Source organism: Podarcis erhardii (assembly GCF_964252035.2).
Source record: "Podarcis erhardii genome assembly, chromosome: 13".
Taxonomy (NCBI): Eukaryota; Metazoa; Chordata; class Lepidosauria; order Squamata; family Lacertidae; genus Podarcis; species Podarcis erhardii.
In genome coordinates this window covers 39,585,486-39,612,217 of record NC_138502.1, presented here as the reverse complement: position 1 = coordinate 39,612,217, position 26,732 = coordinate 39,585,486, and the positions used below count along the sequence as shown (strand labels likewise).

The window sequence follows — 26,732 nt, the reverse complement described above, 5'->3', positions numbered from 1 at the left end:
TTGTTTTCAGTTAATGTGTTTATTTTACCCACAATTGAAATGCAACAATAAAAGGAGCCCATAAAAACAGCACAATGAATAAAAGGGTAAAAACGGCAATTACAAGTAATTAGAGGAGGAGCTTCAAGTCAGGGAAAGGATTGTCTAAACAGGAGCGTCTTCACAAGCCGGCGGCATGCCAATACTGATGGGGCCCATTCTTATTTCAGCAAGGAGAATGCTCTCCAACACTGGAGCAGCCAGTAAGAAATGTCCACTTCTGTGTTACTACATTTGTTGAGGTTATCTTTGTTTGCCCTTGTGACAAGGCATCTTTATACAGAAGACAGCTTCAGAAAGCACAAGAAAAAAATCACCTGCTATTCAAAAGAAAGTCCGTATGACAAGGAGAAATTACCATTTGCCTTGGTAGTTATTTTATTTGGTAATGTGAATTTCTATGTCGATACAGGGATGATAATTAGTCACAAAAGAAAAGGGGGGGGGGGAAGAACCGCCTTCATTAAGGGATTGGATGATGAGGATATGGGATGTGGTTTGTGCTTTAAAATTTACAAATATTGCTAGTGCGTGGGGGAACAGGAAAATAAACATTTCATTGGCCAAACTTTATGACGTTTTGGAAGAATAAAGTGCAGGGTAATGGGCAAATGTATAACTAATTCATTCGGAATTTTGTGAATTTATGGAATTGCAAACAATCACGTCCAGGAGGAAAAGAGTAGAAAGTGAGAACTGAAGAACCAGAATAGGGCATAAGTAATATTTGATATGATGTTTAAAAATAAATTTATATTTCATTGTTCTACATATCTCTCTCTCTATATATATATATCATACATTTCATTAAAGCTTTTTATGGTAAGTTTCTTTTTTAAAAAAAAAAAAAACCACACCCTAATCTATATAAAAAAGCAGGAATATTGATATATCTATCTTTTCCTGCTTTTGTTTTTGTCTTTTAATATATATATTATGTTAAATACACAGGATAATATACTGAATAATATACCATCAACAGATGCTGAGGGACCAAAGGGTGGGCAATGAGGATTTTCAGGAAGGCATATTTATAGAATACGACACGACTGAAGATGGGGTACAATCCTTCAGGAGCGATGGAATCTTCCTAGCGCCATTTCCATGCAGGATTGCCAGAGGGTTGTCCTGTAGGGAAAGCCCAGATTAGGAAGGGAGTTGACGGGTAAATGTACAAGCGACTGGTGCCCAATGGGACTGGGAGGCGGAAGGCAGGGAGACCAACCATAGGTGGAGCCACAGCCAATGACAAACAGAGCCACCACTTGAATGGTTATAAGTAAATAAGAAGGCAGGGAGGTAGGAGCTAACTAAGGTGGGGAAGGCAGGGCCTCATTCGCCCTATTAGACTGACAGTAGCGAGCTAGCAGGAACCCACCCCAAGCGAGTTGGAGGTAACTCTTCGTTAGCAAAAATAGACCTGTGCAGGTGTTTCAGGCCTAATGATCCCAGCAGCTCATCTTTGGCAGGTCTTGCCCCCACGAAACACCTCTCTACAGCTGCCTAAGTCCCCTTCTCTCCAGGGTTTTCCCCTAAGCAATCGGAGACTGTGCCTGCATGGAGCTAACTTCTCCTCTGCTCTCTTCATGCCTCTTCTGGTTCTGGGAGACAAAGGGCGATGGAAGCTTGTCACAGCAGGAGGGGAGGGGAGACACCTGTGTCTCTTCAGCAGCTTACCGTATTTTTCGCTCCATAAGACACACTTTTCCCCTCTTAAAATCTAAGGGGAAATGTCTGTGCATCTTATGGGGCGAATGTGTGGTCCCTGGGGCTGGGGGGGGGGGGGAACCCGGGCTTCCCCCGCCAGCCCCGCCAAGCTCTGGGAGCAGTGGGAAGGCTGCACACAGCCTTTCTGCTGCTCCCCGACTTGCTCTTTGGGTCGAGCAGTTCTGGGGTAGCCCGGGAAGCCTCCGTAGGGGAGCGGGGAGCCTTCATCCCGCTGCCCTGGGGAGGCTTCGCACGGCTATCCCTGGCTTTTGCGGGAGGTGGGGGAAGGGACAGAGCGAGGCTCTCTCACTTCCCCCACGTCCCACAAAAGCCCCCAAGAGCCGCATATTTTTTTTCTTTAATCCCCTCCCCCCAAAAAAAAGTAGGTGCGCCTCATGGAGCAAAAAATATGGTGCCTCGTTTTGCTTCTTGGCCTCCTTCCTCTCCAGCCTCTGCTTCTGGACTGCTCTCTGCCAGACTCCTCCTGCTCACTAAACCTTTTTACCTCTTCAGCTTCCAGCATCTCCCCACCTCCCAATCTTCTCCTGCCTGCTCTTCCCCTTAAGCATTCCCCAGCCTTGTTCTCTTCACAATCAGAGTTCTGTGGGCTTAACTGTTTGGGAGAATATGGGCAGAGACACTACTTGCACTACTGTTAGCCGGACCCAGTTTACCTGGCGCGCTTGTGACCCGCGAAGATTTGAGAGACGTTCCCTGGAGCCTGGCAATGCGGCTGCGTGGCGCACCTAGCGAGTAGGAGGCAGGGCTAAAAAGAGGAAGAGAGATTGAGTTGCAAGGCTTCTTCAGCAGCCCTGCAGAAAGGCCAGCAACATTCAGCTCCTCTACAATCCCCCCCCCCCCCCGTTCCGGCTCCTCATTAAAAGCCCTCTAATAAATAATAATAATAACAATAATAATAATAATAAATTTTATTTATACCCCGCCCTCCCTGGCCAGAGCCGGGCTCAGGGCGGCTAACACCAGTAAAATTACAATAAAAACATAATGGGGGCGGGGACAATTTAAAATACAGGTTAAAATACAATTTAAAATGTTTAAAATGCAGCCTCATTTTAAAAGTAGACTATGGATTAAAACCGTAAGGGGAGGGAAAACATAAGGGTCAGACTGAGTCCAAACCAAAGGCCAGCCTAACAACTCTGTCTTGCAGGCCCTGTGGAAAGATGTCAAGTCCCGCAGGGCCCTGGTCTCTTGAGACAGAGCGTTCCACCAAGTCGGGCCAGTACTGAAAAGGCCCTGGCCCTAGCTGAGACCAATCTAACCACCTTGCGACTTGGGACCTCCAAAGTGTTGTCATTTGTGGACCTTAAGGTCCTCCAAGGGGCATACCAGGAGAGGCAGTTAGGTAGGTACGTGGGTCCTAGGCCGCATAGGGATTTAAAGGTCAAAACCAGCACCTTAAACCTGACCCTGTACTCCACCGGGAGCCAGTGCAGTTGGTAAAGCACTGGATGAATATGGTCCCGCGGCAAGGACCCCGTAAGGAGCCTCGCCGTGGCATTCTGCACCCGCTGGAGTTTCTGGGTCAGCTTCAAGGGCAGCCCCGCGTAAAGCGAGTTACAATAATCAAGCCTGGAGGGGACTGTCGCATGGATCACTGTGGCCAGATCAGGGCGAGAAAAGTAAGGGACCAACTACTTAGAATTAGGTTCTGAGCTTTTTCCTCCTCCCTCCCAGCCCACTTTTCCTTTTGTATCGTGCCTCTTTGGGCTGGGAGCCTAAGGGCAGGGATCATCTTCTCACCGATATTTGTAAGTAGGTTTGGCAGCCTTGAATGCAGGGATCCCCTTGTTTTGATGACCTCAATCGGGGCCAGGAGGACATAGGTGTGTTCCCAGGACAAGCCTATTGAAAAGGAGAGTGAGCTTACTTTGTGGTGTGCCTTCTCTTCTGTGTTGAGGCTTTGGAGGCCAAGGAGGATGATCGAGGAATGGAGGAGCCCTTCATGGTGAACACTGGCATGGACGCCCTGGAACTGCAAGGATTGCAGGAGTTAAATGCAAGAAGCACAGCCTCCAGGAGGGTTTGGGTGCCCACCCCCCTCCTCACCCCAAGGAAACTGGTCACCTCTAATTTGCCAAGAGACACGGGACAAAGGCAGGGATTGGCTGCCAAAAAAAGGCCCACGCCTCTTAAAGTGGCCTTGCACTTAAATATTTGCCTGGTGGCCGCAGGCGACAAAGAACTGAATGGAGGCGACTGAGCAGACTGGCAGAGGAACAGGGGAGGGGAGCGCTCTGGCCCTCATTTGGACCTAATATACAAACCCAACCGGCTAGCAAAAATGCTTGCAGGCTAGTAACTATTTGCAAGGCTGTCTTAAAGGCCAGGAACTTTCAGGCAATGCAGACAGGTCTCAACTGTTTTAACTTTTTGGAGACTTTGCTGGGAAATGGGAAACAACCTGTGCTGCTTTTAACAGCTGGGCTCATGCTTTCCTCCCCAATTCCCCCAACTTAAAATGATTGTAGAAGCAACTCTACAAAAGGTGATGGTACCAATTAGGCCATGGGGAGCCTTAACTGCCACAGCAAGAGTGACAAGTAGATTCCTGCTAGGGCCCAGAAGGTCTGTAAGGACAGCAACTTTTGGCTGTATAAAAGCCACTTCCAGGACGTTTGGGTTAACAAAAGGCCACGCGCAGCAGCCCATTTCCACCCAACCTGGTCGTTAGAAGAGCCTGGTAATATTAGGAATTTGTATTTGTTGCCTGAGTGTAATACTTTTCCTCCACCCTCCTCATTGCTTTTTCCTTTCGTGCCACGGCTTTTTGACTTGTAAGAGTGGAGGCATGAACTGTGTTTCGTGGGATTCTTCCCTCCTGCTTGGCAGAGATTGCCCCCTATGCTTTCAACCGGGAACCGCAAGTATTGGCATAGTTTGTGTCTGAGACCCCCTGGGCCAAACCTCTTGCAAAGGGAAGGACATGCCAGAGGGCCTTGCAGCTCAGAGGCACCCACCTGGGTATGAAAGGTGCCCCCTGGTGGTTAGAGAGGTGCCGGATGCTCTCCCAGGCAGGGCATTCAGGAGCGCTGGGTTTCACGTCAGGAGGGCAGGGAACCTCGCAGAGGTCGAAGGTGGTATTCAGGCCCCTCGGCGGAGCTGGTGTGGAGCAATTCTGGGCGGCTGAGGTGCCCAGAGGCCTACGGGTCTTTGTAACTGTCAAAGGGCAGCACGGCAGCGGGCGGAGACTGTACGGACTAGAAGGCCTGGCTTTAACCACGAGAGGAGTGCTGGTGCAGTCAGCCTGGGGGAAAGCAGCCCATTCCTTCAGAGAGCCCACTTGCTGTGGGGAGACGGGATTCTTCCGCCGACGCTTGGCCCGCCCCTTGGGGGTGGAAGGAGAACTCCTTTCGGACAGCGGTGGGCTCTCTGCCGACTTCCTTCGCTTCTTTGTTGGGAGGTGGGGGGTCTTGAAAGCTGCGCCTGGCATTGGGCCCCTCTCTGGTGAAGCGGGCAAGACCCCAGGACCGCCCGTTGGATCGACACGCTCGGCTGCAGGAAGGAGAGGCGGGAGGGCAGCTGCGACAGAGAGGCAGAGAGCAATGAAAACTGGCAGCCTAAGGGAGAGACGCACACCCAAGGGCATGGACCCAGGAGACGGGACAAATCAGCCAATGGGGGAACCCTTCACTCAGCCAACCCCCCAGTCAGCCAATGGGGGAACCCTTCACTCAGCCAACCCCCCAGTCAGCCAATGGGGGAACCCTTCTCTTAGCCATTCCCCCAGTCAGCCAGTGGGGGAACCCTGCAGTCAGCCAACCCCCCCAGTCAGCCAGTGGGGGAACCCTGCACTCAGCCAACCCCCCCAGTCAGCCAATGGGGGAACCCTTCACTCAGCCAACCCCCCCAGTCAGCCAATGGGGGAACCCTTCACTCAGCCAACCCCCCCGGTCAGCCAATGGGGGAACCCTGCACTCAGCCAACCCCCCCAGTCAGCCAATGGGGGAACCCTTCACTCAGCCAACCCCCCCAGTCAGCCAATGGGGGAACCCTTCACTCAGCCAACCCCCCCAGTCAGCCAATGGGGGAACCCTTCACTCAGCCAACCTCCCCAGTCAGCCAATGGGGGAACCCTTCACTCAGCCAACCCCCCCAATCAGCCAATGGGGGAACCCTTCACTCAGCCAACTCCCCCAGTCAGCCAATGGGGGAACCTTTCTCTCAGCCAACCGCCAAGTCAGCCAATGGGGGAACCCTTCACTCAGCCAACCCCCCAGTCAGCCAATGGGGGAACCCTTCACTCAGCCAACCCCCAAGTCAGCCAATGGGGTAACCCTTCTCTCAGCCATCCCCCCAGTCAGCCAATAGGGGAACCCTTCACTCAGCCAACCCCCCCAGTCAGCCAATGGGGGAACCCTGCACTCAGCCAATCGCATTCACTGCTATTTCTGATCTGACTGCAGTGTGTCCAATTGAAAGTGCTGGTTTTGACCCATAAAACCTTAAAACGGTTCAGGACCACAATACCTCAAGGACCGCCTCTTTCCATATGAACCCGCCTGGACCCTGAGATCACCTGCTGAGGCCCTTCTTTGCGGGCCTCCTCCTCAAGAGGTCCAAGGGGAGGCAACACGAGAACGAGGCCTTCTCTGCAGTGGCTCCCCCTGTGGAAGTTCCCCAGGGAAGTTCACCTGGCGCCTTCATTATACACCTTTAGGCGCCAGGCAAAAACATTCCTTTTAAACCAGGTCTTTGGTTGATTTGATTGTGTGCCCTTTTAAAATGTGGTTCTGGGGGTTATTGGGTTGTTGTTTTTATTTTGATGATATACTTTGTGGTTTTATAGTCTGATTTTGTTCTGTGAATCACCCTGAGACCTACGGGTACAGGGTGGTATATGAATCCAACAAATAAATAAAATTAAAATAAATTTCAATAAAAATAAAATAAATTTCAACGCTGTCGTCCTGTCCCTGCCCCCCCCCCCGCAAGAATCACCATTATCCACGAGCTGCTGCACTTCTGGCTCCAGGCTGCCTCGAGTAGCCGCATCCAGTTGCCCAGCTTGCTCCTTTACAGCGGAAACTTCTGGGGCCTCACAGGCCTCTCCCGACACCAAGCTGCCCAGGCTTTCAAAGTCGACCCTCGTATCTGGGGTGAGGAGGTTGGCAGCTTTCAGACGGGCATACTGCCTTTGTGCCACGTGCAAGATTGACGTTACCAGCCTGAGACAGTAAGAAAGATCGAAAATAACCACGGGATCACAATGGGAGAGAGGAGCAAAGGCTGTGTATGCAACAAAGCACATGGTTTTCCCCAAAGAATCCCGGGGAACTATAGTTTGCCTTTCAAAGAGTGAAAGACTCAGGTACCAGGATTCAAGGGGGGGAAGTCGCGTGCTTTGAATGTATGTTGTGTACGCTGCAAAAAGAGCAGAAATGAATCGGCATGGTTCCTGCCCACCCTGCAGATAAGCAGTACAGTGGTACCTCTGGTTACGAACTTACTTCATTCTGGAGGTCCGTTCTTAACCTGAAACCGTTCTTAACCTGAAGCACCACTTTAGCTAATGGGGCCTCCCGCCGCCGCCGCGCCACCAGAGCATGATTTTTGTTCTCATCCTGAAGCAAAGTTCTTAACCTGAGGTACTATTTCTGGGTTAGCGGAGTCTATAACCTGAAGCGTATGTAACCTGAAGCGTATGTAACCTGAGGTTCCGCTATACAGTTGTACAGTTGGTTACAAACTTAATTTGTTCCGGAGGTCCGTTCTTAACCTGAAACCGTTCTTAACCTGAGGTACCACTTTAGCTAATGGGGCCTCCCGCTGCTGCCGGTGCGCGATTTCTGTTCTCATCCTGAGGTAAAGTTCTTAACCCGAGGTACTACTTCCGGGTTAGCGGAGTCTGTAACCCCAAGTGTTTGTAACCTGAGGCACCACTGTATTTTGGAAAGAATGAAATGTCTGTGACATCAGTTTGACTGCCAACCTGATATGTGCTTAAACCTGCACATATCGGGTGGAAAGACGTTGACTCACCTCATCAGCTGCTTTTTATCCATTCCTTGCAACCGAGCATTCAGCTTCTCCTGTTTCTCAGCTGGATCTGAGGACTCTGTGCCACAGCAGCTGGGGTTCCCCCCCAGTTCCTGAATCTATCAAACACAGCAGAAAGGTGTGTGTCGGGGGGGTATGCAGGTGTAAAATTTGTATAATATATAGGTAAAGGTAAAGGGACCCCCGACCATTAGGTCCAGTCGTGGCCGACTCTGGGGTTGCGGCGCTCATCTCGCTTTATTGGCCGAGGGAGCCAGTGTACAGCTTCCGGGTCATGTGGCCAGCATGACTAAGCCGCTTTTGGCGAACCAGAGCAGCGCACGGAAACACTGTTTACCTTCCCGCCAAAGCGATACCTATTTATCTACTTGCACTTTGACGTGCTTTCAAACTGCTAGGTTGGCAGGAGCAGGGACCGAGCAATGGGAGCTCACCCCGTCGCAGGGATTTGAACCGCCAACCTTCTGATCGGCAAGCCCTAGGCTCTGTGGTTTAACCCACAGGGCCACCCGCGTCCCATTATACCGCATATCTGGTATAATAGATACCAGATGCTATATTCTACCCATTGTGTACAACATGCCCACCTGACAATTGGACGATCTGAATAACCGATTGTAGTTTTAAGGTGAATTTTGGACATAATGGAGATGTAAAAGATTTGGATTATCATAAAAGATGCAGGAGGATATGATTAGCAATAGAACCCACAAAGGGGGAGAGGGAATTCCAGGAGATTCTTTGGAATCTTGGCTTTTAGGTTGTATGTTGGATATGTGATTGTTAAAGTTTAATCTGAAAAACCAAATAAATAAATTTATTTTTTAAAAAACAACAACACACAATTGGATGAGCTGCTGCGATGTCATGCAACGCTCCCAATTCCCCTGGGTGTGGATGAGAAAAGACCACCCTCAGGGTGTTGATCAAAGCACCCACAAATCCACTTGCTGCCCCATGGGACAATCCCTGTGGGGTGCTCCGGGATTAGCCAAGAAATGGTCTCAGCGGTCAGTTATAAGAACCACCACGTCTGAATCTTTAAGAGAGGCACTGCAGATACTGAGCGGATCTCTGGGTGGAAAAGCCTCAGGAAAAAGGATCCACATGCTGAGATCTCTTGACCTCGATGCCCATCCCACAAACTTCCTGGCCCTTACCTGCTCTGCTGTGCTGCTTTTTCCTGAACAAGAGGCACCATCATTCGGTTTCAACATCTCTGTCTCGCCATCGCCCTTCTCCGGGGCTTCGCAGTCGGAACAAGCCTCCTTTGACCTGTACCAAGTGCAGGAGTGGGGTGTCACCAACTATTCTCTACCAAGCGCTGGTAGGAAACCAAATGGACATCTGGTTTAACTTTCCTGTGCCTGCTTCCGGGGGCACAGCCTTGCTCAGTTTGAGAAAGTTTGCAGAGGAGGTGAAATTCAAATCAAGGATGTCCTGTTTCATAGCTTGGGCTCCTAGACATGACGCCAGCTCTCAGCCGGTTTTATTCTCTCATACAAGTAGCTAACATTAGATGTTCACACAGCGTGCATTGAAAGCCCTGTTATGCCACTTGCGGCTTCCCTCAGAGAATTCTGGGAACTGTAGTTTGTTAAGGGTGAAGAAAGAGTTGTTTGGAGACCCTCCCTTCCCTCTCAGAGCGGTTCAACAATCCACTTCCCAGGGAAATTTGGGAATTGTAATTCCGTGAGGGGAGCGGGGGGTCTTCTAACAACTCTCAGCAGACCTAAACAAACTATAGCTCTCAGCATGGTGTGGATGCGGGCATTTTATTTTAATTTGGGCATGACTATAAACTGTTTATTATTGCTGTTATTATTGTTATTGTTGGTTTCTATTGATTTATTGGTCTGTTTGCTGCTTGTATAGGATATTTTGTTTTCTTTAAATGTTTGATATTTTGTTGCATATATATATATATGTTGTAAGCCGCCCAGGGTGGCTGGGGAAACCCAGACAGATGGGCAGGATATAATTTTTTTAAAAAAATATTATTATTAAATTATTATTGTGGACGAAGCCCTCTGACAGTGGATCTCACAACATTTGAGAATCTATTTTCTAAATAGAAGCAAATTTCTAGGCCTTGTGGTTGCTGTAGTTTAAAAAAAAAAAAGGAAAAGGAAAATTTAAGCACTGCATGTCTCTGAATATCTTAGAAAAAATAGGAGCCTAGGTTTTTAGGGAAGGAAAAGAAGAGGCTGGGAGGAGGACTTCGGGCTGAAACAGATCCTTCAAATCCTGGGGTCCATGATTGGCTAGATTTCAGCTTTAAATGCCTCACTTTGCACAGGCTTCTTGTAGTCTTGTCTGTATCAAAAGGTATTGACTCCAATGCTTCCTGTGTAGTAAGACACAGCAGACCTACCTGAGAAGCTCATCCTGGCCAGGTCTGGAAGGAGTCAGAACAGCCGGTACAAGGTGGGGTCTAACCTCTGGGACATTTTCCTCATAAGCTCGGAGCCGCCCTCTTAATATGGCCACCTGAAAGGCATAAAATATATATATATATATTTCGCACATAGAGCAAACTTCCCAAGATCGCAGTGTACTGGCTGTATTACAAACCAACCATGGTTTCAATTTTCCATTTAACATTTGCATTCACGTGGGTTCCATAATTACTCTTTTCCAGCTGCATCGTATAATGTTCTCCATATTTTCTCTAAAAATCGGTTATCACAATAGTTCCTGTCACATTGCAAGTGTGGTTTTTTTTAAATCCTGCCAATGTTTTTAATTGTTTATAGTGTTGTCCTGAATGACTTTCTACGGAGGACTAGTTCTAAGGACCTTCACGAGTGGAACTTGGCCTGAAGGGAACATTTGTATCTGGAGTCTTCAACACGGCACCTGTGGGCTCACCACTTTTTTCTTCTGTAAAGGGTGTATTTTCTGGTGGCCACACCAGTTTTCTAGATTTCTAACTAGGCCTCTGGCAGCGCCGGATTAAACCATGCGAAGGCCCCACGGCAGTCGAAACCTCTCTTGCCCACCCCCGTGTGAATACTCTAGGGGAAAACACTGAACTAAGAAAGCTTGATTGCCATTTTCTTTCAAGATCGAATCAATATTAATTTTGATCCATTGGTGCAGGACCCCTAAAAGGCATGAGGGACCTGCTCTGCCAATCTGGTAATCCGGCACAGGCCGCTGGGTCCCCCAAAAGCTTGGTCTATGGCAATGCTAACAGGGAGTGGGAGACAGAAAGCAAATGCAAAGCATCGGTTTGCAGCTTGACAGCAAGAATCGACAGCTGGACTGCCACAAAGCATAGTTTTCAGCTCCTTGGCACTGTGGTGAAACTTTTAACCAGACAGAGGGATTGCATACCTTGTCTAGCAATTCAAAAATGCCCCACTGGCCAGGGCTGTTGGCTAATTCTGGAGGTTACATACCGTATTTTTCGCTCTATAGGACGCACCCGACCATAGGACACACCTTGTTTTAGAGGGGGAGAACAAGAAAATAAAATTCTCCCCCTCTCTGCTCAGCGCCCCTTCAGTGAAGTGGCAGGAGAAATGGAGCCCCTTCCATTTCTCCTCCTGCTTTGCTGAAGGGGCGCTGCGCAGCTCTCCCTCTCTGCTGAAGCCAGGAGAGTCTTGCTCTCCCGGCTTTAGCAAAAGGAACATGAAGCCTCCCGAGTGCAACGGGAACTTGCGCAGGATAGCTGCCTGAAGCCTTCGGAGCGCACCGACCCCTCTCGCTCTCCAGGCTTCAGCAAAAGCAACGTGAAGCCTCCAGAGCGCTCCCTCTGCACTTTGGAGGCTTCGCGTTGCTATCACTGAAGCCAAGGAGCCTGCATTCGCTCCATAGGACGCACACACATTTCCCCTTAATTTTTGGAGGGGAAAAAGTGTGTCCTATAGAACGAAAAATACGGTAAGTCAACATGACTAGTAGCTATGGACTACCATATCCCCTGTGAAGAAGGCTTCATTATAAGATGACCCCCCGCCCTTCCTCAGGTTCCCACCCAAAGGAAACAGGGTCTGCTTACCTCTGCTTTCAGCTGCTCACAAACTGCTGCGTATTGGCTGATATTGCAATCCACACTGACCACGTTGCTTTTCATCTGCAGGCCAGGACAAAGCACAGAAAGCAGGTAATTTTGAGGTGGGGAACAGAGGTAGGCCGTCGCATTTTTGCACAAGTTGCAATTCCGGCCTGATTTAAGAGGTTGGCTTTCTCAGATACCTACTAGGAGTTTGATCTCTTTAGCTCGGTTGGCATACTTTAGGGTGTTGTAGGTGTCCTCGTAGGAAAGCGCTGAGGGACTAACGGCGGCTATCATTATGGTCTGGCAGTTCCCACCGATAGAATCCTTTAGGAGGCGGGTAAGCTTGCTGTCCCGGTATGGAATGTGAGGCTTTTTGCCCTGTGGGCCAGAAGGGAAGCAGAGACAAAAACTGGGTTTATAAAAATCATGTTCCCACAGGAAAATGCCCACAATTCCCCTTTAATTCTTCTGTGGCTACTGCGGCTACAGTCCCATGTGCACATCTACTTGGAGGTAAGTCCCAGTGAACACAGTGGGTCTTACGTCCGAGTAAACATACCTGGTGCTGATAATGCCAAGGTTGCAGGTTCAATCCCCGTAAGGGACAGCTGCATTATTATTATTTATTAAAATTCAGATCCTGCCCTATACCCGCAGGTCTCATATTCCTGCATTGCAGGGGGTTGGACTAGATGATCCTTCCAACTCTACAATTCTGTGATTCTACGCAGAATATATTAGTCTTACAACTTCACCCCCTTGTGGTGAAGCTGAGATATAATAGGGGGTGGAAAGGACTCCATTTTTCAGCAGCTGAATTTTCCATCATTTCTGCAAAATGTTTGTGTGAAGGAAATACTTTATGAAAACAAGTAAGGGATGGAAGGATTAGAGGGGATGTTACAGCATGGCATTATCTCTTTATAAAAACAGACAATATATACTCTTCACCCACCCCGAATCATGCTGCACATTTTCGAGCCTCTACCAGTCTGGATAACGTGATCAGATTTATTATGCTAAAAGCCTTCGAAGCATTTTTGTAGACACACTTTATTATATAAAAATATATACGCGGGAATGACTGTCACTGAGCGAACTAAGGTGCCCTTCAAGAATGGCCAAGGATGTCCCTGAACAGTAAACCCAGAGGCAGACCACAGAAATCTAAACCCAGGGGCAGGAAGAAGTAGCAAAGGTGTTACCTTGGCATCCGCCAGGCTGTTAATGACGTTGATGAGAGCCAGCAAGGAGCGGTTGATGTTGGCCCCCTCGCGGCGCCGCTCCCCTTTGGCCTTGGTGGCAGAGGCCCGCTCTGAGCCCGCCAAGTCGATCAGACTCATCTTGGCCACCCGAAGGTCCCGGGTGATGCCCACAACGCGATCCCGTTGCTTCACGTGGATCTGAAAAAGTTAAAAAGTGCTGAATCCCTTGGTGTGGGTGGAAGAGCACTGAACTTCCTGAAAAGCAGAACTGGAGACAGCCAGTTGAATCTGCGTTGGTGCTTACCTTTAAAGCCCTAAACAGCCTCGGCCCTGTATACCTGAAGGAGCATCTCCACCTCCATTGTTTGGCCTGGACATTGAGAAGTGAAGTTACAGGGAACCAGGCAGAGGGCCTTCTAGGTAGTGGAACGCCCTCCTTGTCAGGAGTTCAGCCTACACTCGAGTAGGACCCTGGCAGAGACACATGCCCAACTGGCATGTTCTCTCCCTCCTGGTCTTTCGTTCAGGAGCTTCAAAAGCTTTCTTCAGCCCGAACATCATAGCGACCGATGCCAACCGACACCGGCACACTTAGGGATCCGCAGTTTGCACATAACGTGTGACAGAACTCAGCATTTTGGCTAATCTATTTTATTTACACACGGAACACTACAACATGGCTCTCTCTCTCTCTAGCATCAGACAGCAAAGAGAAAAAGAACAAAGGACAATAGTCCCACTTAACGGAACACAGTAACACAAACATCCTGTTTCCATCACTTCCCACTCTGTGGAGTCAAAATATATAACGTCATGTGAAAGGCAAAAAACCCCATGACTGCAATCATGCAGCAGGAATTCTAACATTCCTATCAGATGTCAAGGAGATGGAGAACTACACAACACCTGAAGGCAGTCCTGTTATCGGGAAGTTTTTACTGCAGTTCGAAAGCACACGGGTGCAAGTAGATTAATAGGTACCGCTGTGGCAAGAAGGTAAACGGCTTTTCCAGGCGCTCTGGTTTCCATCATGGTGTCCCGTTGCGCCAGAAGCGGTTTAGCCATGCTGGCCACATGATCTGGAAAGCTGTCTGCGGACAAACGCCGGCTCCCTTGGCCTGAAAGCGAGATGAGCACCGCAACCCCGGAGTCGCCTTTGACTGGACTTAACCGCCTAGGAGTCCTTTACCTTTTTACCTACCCCACAAGAATACAGATCGGATCAAGGATCCATCTGGTCTAACCTCCATTTTCCACAGCGGCAAGACAAACTATTTCCAGGAAGCCACACACAGGGCAACAGACCTCATGATTAAAGGTAGAAACTGTCTCTCATGTCTTGTTACACTGTCGTTTCTACGGGCATATACGCTCGGCATTTATCACCCCTGCTATACAAAAATCTCCAAATGGGTCCGAACTTCAATGTCTAAAATCCCTGATAGAGGACAAGGATCCAGAGATCAGGCTAAGGGAGGCCAAACTCTGTGCAGGTGCTATAAAACTTAGGGAACAAGCTGTGCTACCATAATGACTAAGGCCTTAAATGACAATTTTAGGTTATATTTTAGTGATTAAGATTTAACTTATATATTTTTAACTGCTAATATATCTGTATTGTCTCTGTTATACCCAACTGCAAATTCAAATGTATCCCTATTGTGTTTTATGCCTTCCCTGATATTGTATGTGAGCTGGAACTGGTTTGTGACCAAAATAATAAAATTTGATGGGTTGGTGTTTTTTTAGGCTGGTGGGTTTTGCGACGGGTGTATTCTGCTACTTAGCACTGACACAATAATAGTGCATCATGCATGGATTTCTAATGCGTCACTAATTGCTGCTTTATTAGTAGCTCCGTGATGCTTCATGATGTTACCACACTACTGCCATCTGGAGGGGCAGTCTTCTGCTATAGCACAAACCAAGTGGGACCAAAACAAAAACACCACAGCATTTGTGGCATGAAAAGCTGCAGGAGTTCAGCAGGAAGTTGCAGGACGCTCACTGATTTGAAAGTAAGCTGTGTAACCGCCCCCAAACCTTTTGCAGGATCGCATACGACTGGCTAAATGCCATCACAAGCACAAATCATCTTTGCGTACAAAAAGCTTTCACTACATCGAGGGACAGAAATAATATTTCCTGTATGAAGAGGGAAAGAAACGTTTTCCTAATTACGCTGCCCTGCAAAAGTTGTGTATGGTCCCTAACAATCTCTGCCACACTTACCTGGAAGACTGCATGGGAGCGTGAAGAGGTGGCGTTAATGTCTGTGGGGTGCTGTGTACGGTTCAGATTTCCTCGCCTCAGCATCTCCAGGAGTTGTCCTGACGATTTTGGCTAAAAGTCACAGGCCAGCAGAGAGAAAGAGAGACTGTTTAGTTAGAAAATATGTGGAAAGAGTAATTCAATATTTAACTGTAAATTTATGTAAGGTTTTCTTTGTATGTGTGGATTTCAGATACTGTATCATATCCATGAATTTCAATAAAGGATTAAAAAAAGAAAATCACAGGCCAGCAGAGAGAGAGAGGGACTGTTGAGAAAAGCATGTGCTGCAGTCACAAATAGTAACTTCCCCTTCATATTCCCACCATAGCTGAAGAAATCCCGTAAGCAAGCAATGGGCTCTTTAATTACATATATGTACAGTGGTACCTCGGGTTACATGCGCTTCAGGTGACATACGGTTCAGGTTACAGACTCCGCTAACCCAGAAATATTACCTTGGGTTAAGAACTTTGCTTCAGGATGAAAACAGAAATCATGCTCCGGTGGTGGCCACAGCGGGAGGCCCCATTAGCTAAAGTGGTGCTTCAGGTTAAGAACAGTTTCAGGTTAAGAACAGACCTCCAGAGCGAATTAAGTTCTTAACCTGAGGTACCACTGTATATATATAAAAAAAGGTAAAGGTAAAGGACTCCTGACAGTTAAGTCCAGTCGCAAACGACTCTGGGGTTGCGGCACCCATCTCGCTTTAGTGGCCGAGGGAACTGACGTTTGTCCGCAGACAGTTTTTCTGAGTCATGTGGCCAGCATGACTAAGCCGCTTCTGGTGAACCAGAGCAGCACACGGAAACGCCGTTTACCTTCCCGCCGGAGTGGTACCTATTTATCTACTTGCACTTTGACGTGCTTTCGAACTGCTAGGTTGGCAGGAGCAGGGACCAAGCAACGGGAGCTCACCCCATCGTGGGGATTCGAACCGCTGCCGTTCCGATCGGCAAGCCCTAGGCTCTGTGGTTTAACCCACAGTGCCAACCCCGTCCCTATATGCATATATACCCCCCCATATTGTTTTCCCTGCAAGGCAATCATCGTACCCACCTGGTGAAAAGACAGCCCTTGTACCACGACCCCTTTCTCTGGGTCCTCCTGAATGGCCAGCGGGCCCTTTGGTTCCAACAGGTCATGGATCTGCTCGTTGTACACCTGGAAGAAAGGATCAGGTTTCAATACAGTGCATTTAAGTCTCCTGGGAGTCAGCACTCCAGAAGTGGTTTTCCAGCTGGGGCAGAGCCACTAGTTTTCCAGCAGGTGTGTCGCTGTCGCTCACTGGGAGATGGGGAGGTGAGGTGCAAATACCCTAGCAGAGCCAATCTGGTGTTCCTGCTGAGGTGTTTGCTCCAACCCCTATCATGCCTGGAAAATCAGCTTGAAGCTGTAGCTAAGAGCACAACTCCCTCCTGATCTAAGCAGCAAGAGAGTCACCACTTGCTGTTTCAGGCTGCAAGCAACTGCTCCTGTTTCTTAAATTCAGATAAACCAGTCAATCAGTTTTCGGGGGCATCTAGTGATCTAGATGTGGGCAGGGAGGGAACTAAAAGGATCATTCGTTCTCTGCCGATTAAAAAGTAGCTTCATCCAATTCTCATGAAGCTTGACGTGCAAAACCAGGGCAGGGCCTCCCCAGCCCCAGTGCCTGCACTGTGGCCAGAAATTAGTGGCCAAAATTGTGGAAACCTTTTGGAAAAAGTGTATTTCTGAGGTTTGATGGCTCATAACACCACTTATTTTTGGAGTGATACCATAAAATTATATATCAGCGGAGAGATATTTTAATGAAGAGTGTAAGGCAACAAAGTTTGTTCAATCACCTGCATTCTATCAAAAGTTATAGCCAAAGAACCAGAAAAAGGAAGCACAACTTGCTTAGGTTGATATGCAAGAACTTTCCTTCATTTGAACGTAGCCAATGGGCATGAGAATTTAGAGAGACAATCAGGTGTTATGAGCCATCAAACCTCAAAAATACACTTTCCCCAAAAGGTTTCCACAATGTTGGCCACTAGTGTGCCAACCCTGTTAGCCTGGCTAATACGTTGATTTTTAACGTATCTGGCTGTTTTAATGGTAGTTTCTGTGCCTCTAGTTTGGGTAGGTTTGCCCCGAATACTTTGTAGTAACAAGGCAACACCACGTATGGGGAAACAAACCATCAAGTGGAAAGTTTTCCAGATTTTTTAATTATTATTTGTTTGAGGGAGGAAAGCCAAAGCAGATCGCAAGCAAACAAGAGCACCCGGCTTTGACAAAATCACAGCAGCGAACCCTAGGCATAGCTCTCACCATTACAGGCATGGCACGCTACTCTGTAAAAAAAACGGGGTTCCCTTTGAACTGGGGAGCACACTAGACGGAAGTTCTGCCAACCAACAGGTCTGAGCTACACTTCGTATGCCACGGGGAGGAGCCCAAGGACTGCAACAATGCGGGCCACAGTGATTAATTGATTAATTAGTTAGATCAATTGCTTCGAAGCTTTTAATCAACTAAAAAGGTGCCTCCAATTAATCAGGCAGCTGGCTGGTTTTTTTAAAAATGTAATTTTTAAACACAATTCACTTATGGAAACTGCAGGTGGCAAGCACCCTCTTCCAATGGCCTTTTTCCTCTTCTGAGATGATGTCACTTGCAACATGTGTGCATGATCTAATAGTAAAGAGCTTTCTTGGACGGCGTCTCTGTGCTTCCCTTCTGTGCCATATCTGAGGGGATGGGGAACCAGAAGTTGGTGGACTCCGCCTCCCAGCATCCTTCACCATCAGCCATGCTGGCAAGGGCTGATGGGAGTTGGAGTCCGATAACATCTGGAGGGCCACAGAGCCCCTGCTGCATTCCATATTGTTCCAGTAAGGTAAAGGGGCCCCTGACATTAGGTCCAGTCATGGCCAACTCTGGGGTTGTGGTGCTCATCTCGCTTTATTGGCCGAGGGAGACGGCGTACAGCTTCCAGGTCATGTAGCCAGCACGACTAAGCCGCTTCTGGCAAACCAGAGCAGCGCACGGAAACACCATTTACCTTCTCGCCGGAGCGGTACTTATTTATCTACTTGCACTTTGATGTGCTTTCGAACTGCTAGGTTGGCAGGAGCAGGGACCGAGCAACAGGAGCTCACCCCGTCGCGGGGATTCGAACCGCCGACCTTCTGATCAGCAAGTCCTAGGCACTGTGGTTTAACCCACAGCGCCACCCGCGCCCCTTATTGTTCCAGAGGTTCCTGTAAATCAGAAGTATTGCCTTCTGCAAATGGAAAGTGCTGTTTTACTGGCACATGGTTATTTGACACAGCCCCCAAAAGGTGTCCCTCTTGTGTCAGAGACGTAGCGTCTTACCCATATGCAAAATTAATCAATAGATTAATCAATTTATTCATCATTTAAAATGCCTTTAATCAGGTTGCAGCCCCAGGAGAGAAAACACGCACAAGACATTTTTGGTTGTAGCTAAGCTGGTATGAAACTTGCCTTCAGTGCCTTGATAACACATAGAATCATAGAACTGGAAGAATGGAAGGGACCCCGTGGGTCATCTAGTCCAACCCTCTGCAACGGACATCTTCCTGTGTTGGACCCCATCTGCACTATACTGTACATTTAAACCAGAATCATACCACTTTAAAAAGTCACTGCCTTCCCCCCTAAGAATCCTGGGAACTAGAGTTTGTTGACGGTGCTGAGAGTTTTTAGAAGACCCCTATTCCCCTCCCAGAGCTACAATTCCTGGAGTGGTTTAACAATCAATCGCTCTTCCAATAAATAAACAAAAATAAAATAAACCCAACACTTTTAACAGGCTATAAGATTATTTAATGGCCAAAGGTGTGGTTAAAGAGGAATGTTTTTCCTGGTGCTTAAAGGCGTGTAATGACGGCGCGAGGAGAGCCTCTCTGGGGAAAGCATTCCACAGACAGGGAGCCACCACAGAAAAGGCCCTGTTCTCACTTATCTGCTACTTCAGGAAGTCCTTCTGAAGAGAACAGGACCAAGGGCAAACCCAGAATTTCCACTTGCCTATCTGTATGCGTGGAGGTCAAACTGGAAAACTGGGTTCCTGCTAGGGGCAGTCTGACCTCTGCTATGAACACTGCAGCCTAAGGTAGAAAGAAGCTGTAAGAAATGGGCGAGGGTGGTACCTCCTGGTAGGAGACAAGGACCTCGCAGTGCTTCTCCTCCTTCCTGGCCTCTATTTGCTTGTATAGCTCTTCCATGGTGAAGTACATGATGCCCGGTTCCTTCTCCGACCCCAGCATGGTGTGGGTCTTCCCTGCACCCGTCGCACCATAGGCAAACACTGGAAGAGAAGGAGGGCACAGCCACTGAGTCAGACCCTAAGGATCAGACATGTGCATTGAACCGCCTGGATCACTAACAGATGCCGGAAGGCCATTCAAATCCTGGGACCAGCGTACAGTGGCACCTTGGTTCTCAAACTTAATCCGTTCTGGAAGTCCGTTCCAAAACCAAAGCGTTCCAAAACCAAGGCGCGCTTTCCCATAGAAAGTAATGGAAAACGGATTCATCCGTGTCAGACTTTTATTTATTATTATTATTTAAAATGATATTTTATTCAATTTTCACAATAAAACAATAGATAAAAAGAACACAGGAGAAAATACAAAAAACACAAAAATACATGAAATACAGATTAACATAAAAAAAAATAAGGAAAAAAGGAAAAAAAGGAAAAACGAAAAATCCCTCTTTTTAAATTTCTCTTCTTTTAAAAGAACTTTTAAAACTTTTAAAAACAACCCCACATTGGGAACCACGGCTCTAGCCTTTATCTATGGTGTCAGGCCACGGCACTGCCTTGAAGACTGCCTGTCTCGACGGCAGAGCCAAAAGAAGCCCCACCCCTTCAGCCTCCTTACCCGAACAGTTGTAGCCATTCAGAACCCCGTCCAGGATCTCTTTGGTCGTATTCTCAAACACCTCTGCTTGGGTAGCGCTCTCGCCGAACACCCGGTCAAAAGCAAACGTCAGGTTCTTGCCTTTCCTTTTCGACGGAGGGTCCTGAGCTTGGGCGAAGACCCCCGGCGGGCTGGGTTCCTCGGGATCAAACACCAACATACAGTCTCCAACCACCCGCACCACGCTTTGGCGGTTCCCCTCCCGCTCGCGGGGGGTCTGCGGCCGCACCCGCACCACTACCGCCACGCTGCCCTCTCCGGCGGGCGAGACGTGCGCCATGGCTTCAGGGCTCTGTGTCAAAGAGAGGACATTTGTAAAAAAAAAAAAGAAGAAGAAGAAAAAAGAAGCATTTTTGTTAGGGATTGTAGGACAAGACCTGCCAAGAAAAACAATTTATTTACGTATGCTACAACAGCGGCAAGAGTCTTGATAGCACAAGGATGGAAGAATGAGCAAATCCCAACGAAAGAACAGTGGCAAGAAAAACTGACGAGTTATGCAGAGCTGGCTAAATTGACATATAAATTGCGGGACAAGGACAACTGTGGCTTCAAGGAACAATGGGAGCTTCTAAAAAGACAACAAAATGAACTGGACTCCTTGGCAGGTTTTGAATAAACATACACCAATTTATTGGTTGATAACATGTTAGATAAATAATGTAAGGATATGTAAAATTTTATAACATGCAGAGAATAACATGTGCTGAGAAATGAGAGAGAGGAGCTGAAGGAAATCTTTGGAGGGGGAGGGGAGGGACGGATGAAAGGGAGGGGAGGGGGGAATAATGTATGCGATTATATGGTAGGATAATTTGTTATGTTATGTTGAAATTGATAATAAAAATATTTTTTGAAAAAAACAGAGAGAGAGGACAGGAGCATGTCAACATGCGCAGCGCCCGAGTCTTCACATCCCTCTTGATTCCAAGCTGGGGCTGAATTGCTCTTGAAGAAGCTCTGCAAACTGGCCACATCCACATTCAAAACAGTTATCGTACCACTTGAAAAAGATAGGGCTTCCCCCAAGAATCCTGGGAACTGTAGTGTGGAGAGTTATTAAAGGTAAAGGTAAAGGTACCCCTGACCGTTAGGTCCAGTTGCGGACGACTCTGGGTTGCGCGCTCATCTCGCTTTATAGGCCGAGGGAGCTGGCATTTTTCTGCAGACAGCTTCCAGGTCATGTGGCCAGCATGACCAAGCTGCTTCTGGCGAACCAGAGCAGAGCACGGAAATGCCATTTACCATCCCGCCAGAGCGGTACCTATTTATCAATTTGCATTTTGATGTGCTTTCAAACTGCTAGGTGGGCAGGAGCAGGGACCGAGCAACGGGAGCTCACTCCGTCGTGGGGATTCGAACCGCTGACCTTCTGATCAGCAAGCCCTAAGCTCAGTGGTTTAGACCACAGCACCACCCATATTCCCCCAAGTCACTGGTTTTCAGCCAGTATGCCATGGCACCCTGGGGTGCCTTGAATGATAATCAGGGGTGCTGGCCTCTGTCGTTCTTTCCTTTCTTCCCTCCTCTGATGCCCTTTCGCATCTTTGCCTCCCAAAGGCTTGTCCAGCTGTTCGTTGCAGCAGCTACGACTACAGGCTCCCCAGGCAAATGATGCCTCTGGGGCTGGCCAGGGGGTACTGATGCCAGGAGCTGAGGTGGCCTCGGAGCAAGCAGGCAAGTGGGTGAGGAAGTGCAGCCAGCCAGTTTGCCAGCCCTTGCTGTTGGGAATGGACAGACAAGCGGGAGGCTGGGCAGGCAGACAGGTGCTGTGCCGGCCTTTCTTGTGCTTGCAAGGCCCGCCTGGGAGCTGAGTGCCCGGTGCTGAAGGAGAGCCTTTCTGCCATGCAGGCCTGGCAGCACCTGCTGCTGCCACCCAAGGTAAGGTGCTGGCCTCACCTTTGGCCAGTCTCCATTGGTCCACTAAGGCTGTGGGCATCCTTTTCCCAGGCTCCTGTGGGGCGGCTTGAGGAGGTAGTGGTGGGAGCAGCTCAGAGGACTCCCAAGGAGAGGGGAGGAGGCTGAGGGAACACTCAACAAAGGGAGGGTGTTCAAAAAAGGGTGAGGAGCTGCCAGCTCTGTAGTCAAAGGGTGACATAACTGGGCTCCGGAGCCCCACGGGGGTGCCGCAGAAAGAATGTAGTTGGTCAAGGGAGCAATGGACTCAAAAAGGTAGAAAACCTCTGCCCAAGTTGGTTTAACAATGCATTCTTCTTCCCAAGGAACAACAGTCATACCTCTGGTTGAATGCGCTTCGGTTTGAGCGCGTTCGAGTTGTGCTCCGTGGCAACCCGGAAGTAACGGAGTTTCGCTGCTTGCGCAGACGCTCAAAATGACGTCACGCGCATGCACAGAAGTGGCAAAAAGCGACATGTGAGTGCGCAGACGTGCCGTCGCTAGTTATGGTTTGCTTCTAGATGCAAGTGGGACTCCGGAACGGATCCCGTTCGTATCTAGAGGTACCACTGTTTAGGAATTATAGCTCTGGGAGGTGAACAATGCCGATGGTCAACAAAAGAGGTTTAAAGACCGTCTCAAGGCAAATTTTAAAAAATGTAGTATAAACACCAACAATTGGGAAACACTAGCCTGCGAGCGCTCCAATTGGAGAACAGCCTTTACCAAAGCTCAAAGACACTCGAACTCAGGATGCAAGGGAGAAACGTGCTAAGAGGAGGCACACTTGGCAAATCCACACCGTAATCAATTCCTGCCCGGAAACCTATGTCCCCACTGTGGAAGGCCACATGGGTCCAGAATTTAAGTCATTATTAAAACCGTGTTTATGGAAGACAATCTTACTCGGCTACGAGTGATCGCCAAAGAAGATGGAGTCACCTAAAAAGGGGGAAAGCCATGATTGCTTATAGTGGTATGATACTTCTGTAAAAGTATAGTGCATGCACGAGTCAACATAAGTTTGCATAAGGAGATGATGGTGAGATAAACAAATTGCAATTTCATATGCCATCTATTCATTCACAGAGAAAAACAATTCTGCTCCAATAAGCAGGGAAGTAGCAAATAACCAGCCACATGCCAGCAAACCACCTAACTCTCCTCGGAGTCCTTCACAATGTCTCAACAACCTTCCTGAAGTTCAGAGCCCAGCAACTGAACACAGGATGATAAATTTGTCTTGCTTTAATGCTACTAAGGCAACAAATTTACAGCCCTGTTCAGCCACAAGGGATTAACGGCCAAAGGCACTCATTGATTGATTGTACCGGCTAATCAATGCATTCATTTGTTGCAAGATTATAAATGTGGGTTTTAATAACAGCTGTCCTCTCTGAAAAGAGCAATCACTTCTGACGGCTTTGTAGTAAGGCAGTGCCTTCAATTCTACTTCGGGATTCAGGCCATGTTCACAAAATCGTTTCCAAAGGGCTCAATTTATGTCTTAAGGGACAGATCGGAGCAGATCAGAAACATCCTGAAACTGAGGAAAATGGGAAATGTCTAGCGGGGGCCACGCGTGGTTGGAAGGAAGTGCTGTGCAAAGTCACCATTTAGCAATTCTGAGAACTGCAAATCCAACATTTTGGAATTCCATTCAAGGGGAAAGCCGAAAACAAAAACTAAAGTCTAATGGATCAATACTTTGAACCATTGCTTTCAAAATCTATTCATCAAACCTTTTATATATATATATATATATGCTAAAGGGACGCGGGCGGCGCTGTGGGTTAAACCACAGAGCCTAGGAATTGCCAATCAGGAGGTTGGTGGTTCGAATCCCCGAGATGAGGTGAACTCCCGTTGCTCGGTCCCTGCTCCTGCCAACCTAGCGGTTTGTGCAAGTAGATAAATAGGTACCACTCTGGCGGGAAGGTAAACGGCGTTTCCGTGTGCTGCTCTGGTTCACCAGAATCAGCTTAGTCATGCTGGCTACATGACCTGGAAGCTGTACGCTGGCCAATAAAGCGAGATGAACACCGCAACCCCAGAGTCGGTCACGACTGGACCTAATGGTCAGGGGTCGCCTTTACCTTTATATATATTCTGGTTTTCTACCACTATCTGTTGTTATATTTTGACATGGCCTATCATATTTAACAGAGGGAATATGAGCAGCACGTTTTTGGAATCACAGAAGTTGGAAGGGACCCTAAGGGGCATCTAGTCCAACCCCCTGCAAGGCAGGAATGTGCAGCTGTCCATTACGAGGATTGAACCTGCAACCTTGGCATTATCAGCACCGCACTTTAACCAACTGAACTATCCACATCTTAAACTGCATTTGATTCTTGTTCTTATTATTTATATTTTAAGCTGTTGTGGCCTGAGCCAACATCACTGTGTGATGGGGGCCGAATAGACAAGGCTGCAATCCTAAACCCACTTACGGGGAGTAAGCCCCATTTAATTCAATAGGGTTTACTTCTGATAAGATATTCTTAGGGTTGCAATGTCAGTAAGTAAATAAATAAAAAGCATTTTTTGTATGGCAGTCATGTTTTAGCAGTGGTGCAGAGGACTGCAACAGGATTAGCAAAAATCAAGTATCTGCTAGAGTAAAGCTATCATTGGATAAAATACCATACATTTGCCTATGCATTTAAAAATACCAGGGGACTGGGAATATCTGGAATGATCCTGTATCACCAAGTGGCTTAGCACCGTTGGTCAAGTCAATGTAGATTAGTTCAGTCCTTCATTCTTTAAAATTAATAAGCTGGTATCAGGATGTTTTCATATGTTCGCAAATGGAAGGGAAACAAAAACATACAGATATTGTGTTTTACCCTAAGGGGCAAACAGCAGCTTGAGTGTGGAGAATTATGTGGACTGGGAAAACAGCATAAGAGGGGAAAGTTAACCCTCTCACTCGCTGAACCTGGGTCCTAATCTGAACCCCCTATCTCAGGGCAGCCAATAACATTCATAAAAACAGACAAACCAAAAAGCCCCAGGAGATCCTGTTCACAGTTCTCCCATGACAGTTTGGCTTGAAATGTATATTATATTTGATGTGTGGTGAACATTCTAAATGCAGACTGTGGTGCTCTGTTCAGAAAAGCCAAGGAGATGTTGCAGAACAGCCACAAAATATATATTCTTGGCCCTATACTGGATTTGTTTCTTCTGAAGACAGAAATAAGAGGCTATTTTGAGGATGGTCAGATCAAACAGGCTAACAAGGCTAATTCCCCCCTTAGAGGGGCAGTAAACAGCAGCTTGGCCTAGGGCACGATTTTCTTTTTCATATGTCACTCGTTTTTACAACATTCCCCATGCAAGAGGGGTCGGGGGAATACTCATTTTTAAATTCATATTTAACCCAGGAGCAAAACATGAGTGCTTGTTCAGCATAGAATAACCCCCTACCCCCCAAAAAAAAGATTATTACACGATCCACTGAGATTCCTGGCAATGTTCAAGGGGTCTCAGGCTCAGGGAGCTTGAGAATCTCTGTTTTATAACATTGTTTTGCGGTTGTGAAAGACAGTCTGTTGGATCCCTCGCCCCTTGGTGAGGTCTTCATGCAAAACCTCTCCCATTAGTTGCCAACGTTTTAACCAGACCCTGCTCCTATGCCTTTAAACGGCAGCTTGAATACCAAGAGCCTGGCGGGGGGTTTTCTTTTTTTCTTTCTTCACAACATGGAGATCCATCAAGGGCAGGGCGATCCTCAGACATTGATAGATCTCCACGCTGTCGAAAACTTCCCGATCTGTTTTCTGTATATTGCAGCCGCCGAAGGCACTAAAAGCAGGAAAGGCTGTTCAGTCGACGATGCAAGATAATCCTCGTACCGTGTGGTCACCAGACAGAATCCTATATTATATACAGTATATTTTTCTCTCCCCCCCCCCCGGCAATAAAAATCAAGCACCCCTAAACACGCGCCACATTCTTTCTAGGTCCCCTTACCGAGATCCTGCACGCAGTTCTGCCTCCTTCGACTCGCCAGTTCAAATCTCCCGGCCACGCCCCTTCGCCCGCTTCCCATTGGTGGACTGGCCTACCACGCGCGCCTCTGGACTTCTCCTAATTGGTCAGTCTGTTGGCGAGACGGGACAAAAAAATAGAGGCGGCCGGCCTTTCGCTGTGCATGCTGGGAGTAGTAGTTCCGGTTAGGCTTTCGGGTGGGGGGGTGCGAGGGAACTGTTGAAGCTGGCTTTTTGCAGCAACCTGTAGAAAAACAGTAGTGTGATAGGAATTTTGAGGTCTTAGATATATGGTAATGTTCATAACGAAATTAAAAGACGCCTGCTTCTTGGGAGAAAAGCAATGACAAACCTAGACAGCATCTTAAAAAGCAGAGACATCACCTTGCCGACAAAGGTCTGTATAGTTAAAGCCATGGTTTTCCCAGTAGTGATGTATGGAAGTGAGAGTGGGACTGTAAGGAAGGCTGATCACCGAAGAATTGATGCTTTTGAATTATGGTGCTGGAGGAGACTCTTGAGAGTCCCATGGACTGCAAGAAGATCAAACCTCTCCATTCTGAAGGAAATCAGCCCTGGGTGCTCACTGGAAGGTCAGATCCTGAAGCTGAGGCTCCAATGCTTTGGCCACCTCATGAGAAGAGAAGACTGCCTGGAAAAGAAC

The 26,732-nt window shown here is 47.9% G+C and overlaps 1 protein-coding gene across 1 annotated transcript; it reads right to left on the bottom strand.

The window, feature by feature from the left end:
• KIF18B (kinesin family member 18B) lies at positions 1–26,180 on the bottom strand. The gene is made up of 16 exons (XM_081837756.1): positions 26,052–26,180; positions 20,136–20,466; positions 19,398–19,555; positions 16,309–16,413; positions 15,211–15,321; positions 12,979–13,176; positions 11,975–12,151; positions 11,774–11,848; positions 10,142–10,257; positions 8,928–9,042; positions 7,750–7,865; positions 6,709–6,935; positions 4,728–5,289; positions 3,638–3,742; positions 2,421–2,512; positions 1–1,167 (listed from the first exon to the last, which is right to left on the bottom strand). The coding sequence occupies exons 2-16, from the start codon at positions 20,452–20,454 to the stop codon at positions 1,130–1,132; spliced, it is 2,514 nt and encodes an 837-aa protein (XP_081693882.1). The 5' UTR covers positions 20,455–20,466; positions 26,052–26,180; the 3' UTR covers positions 1–1,129.
• Between the last annotated feature and the right edge of the window lie 552 nt (positions 26,181–26,732).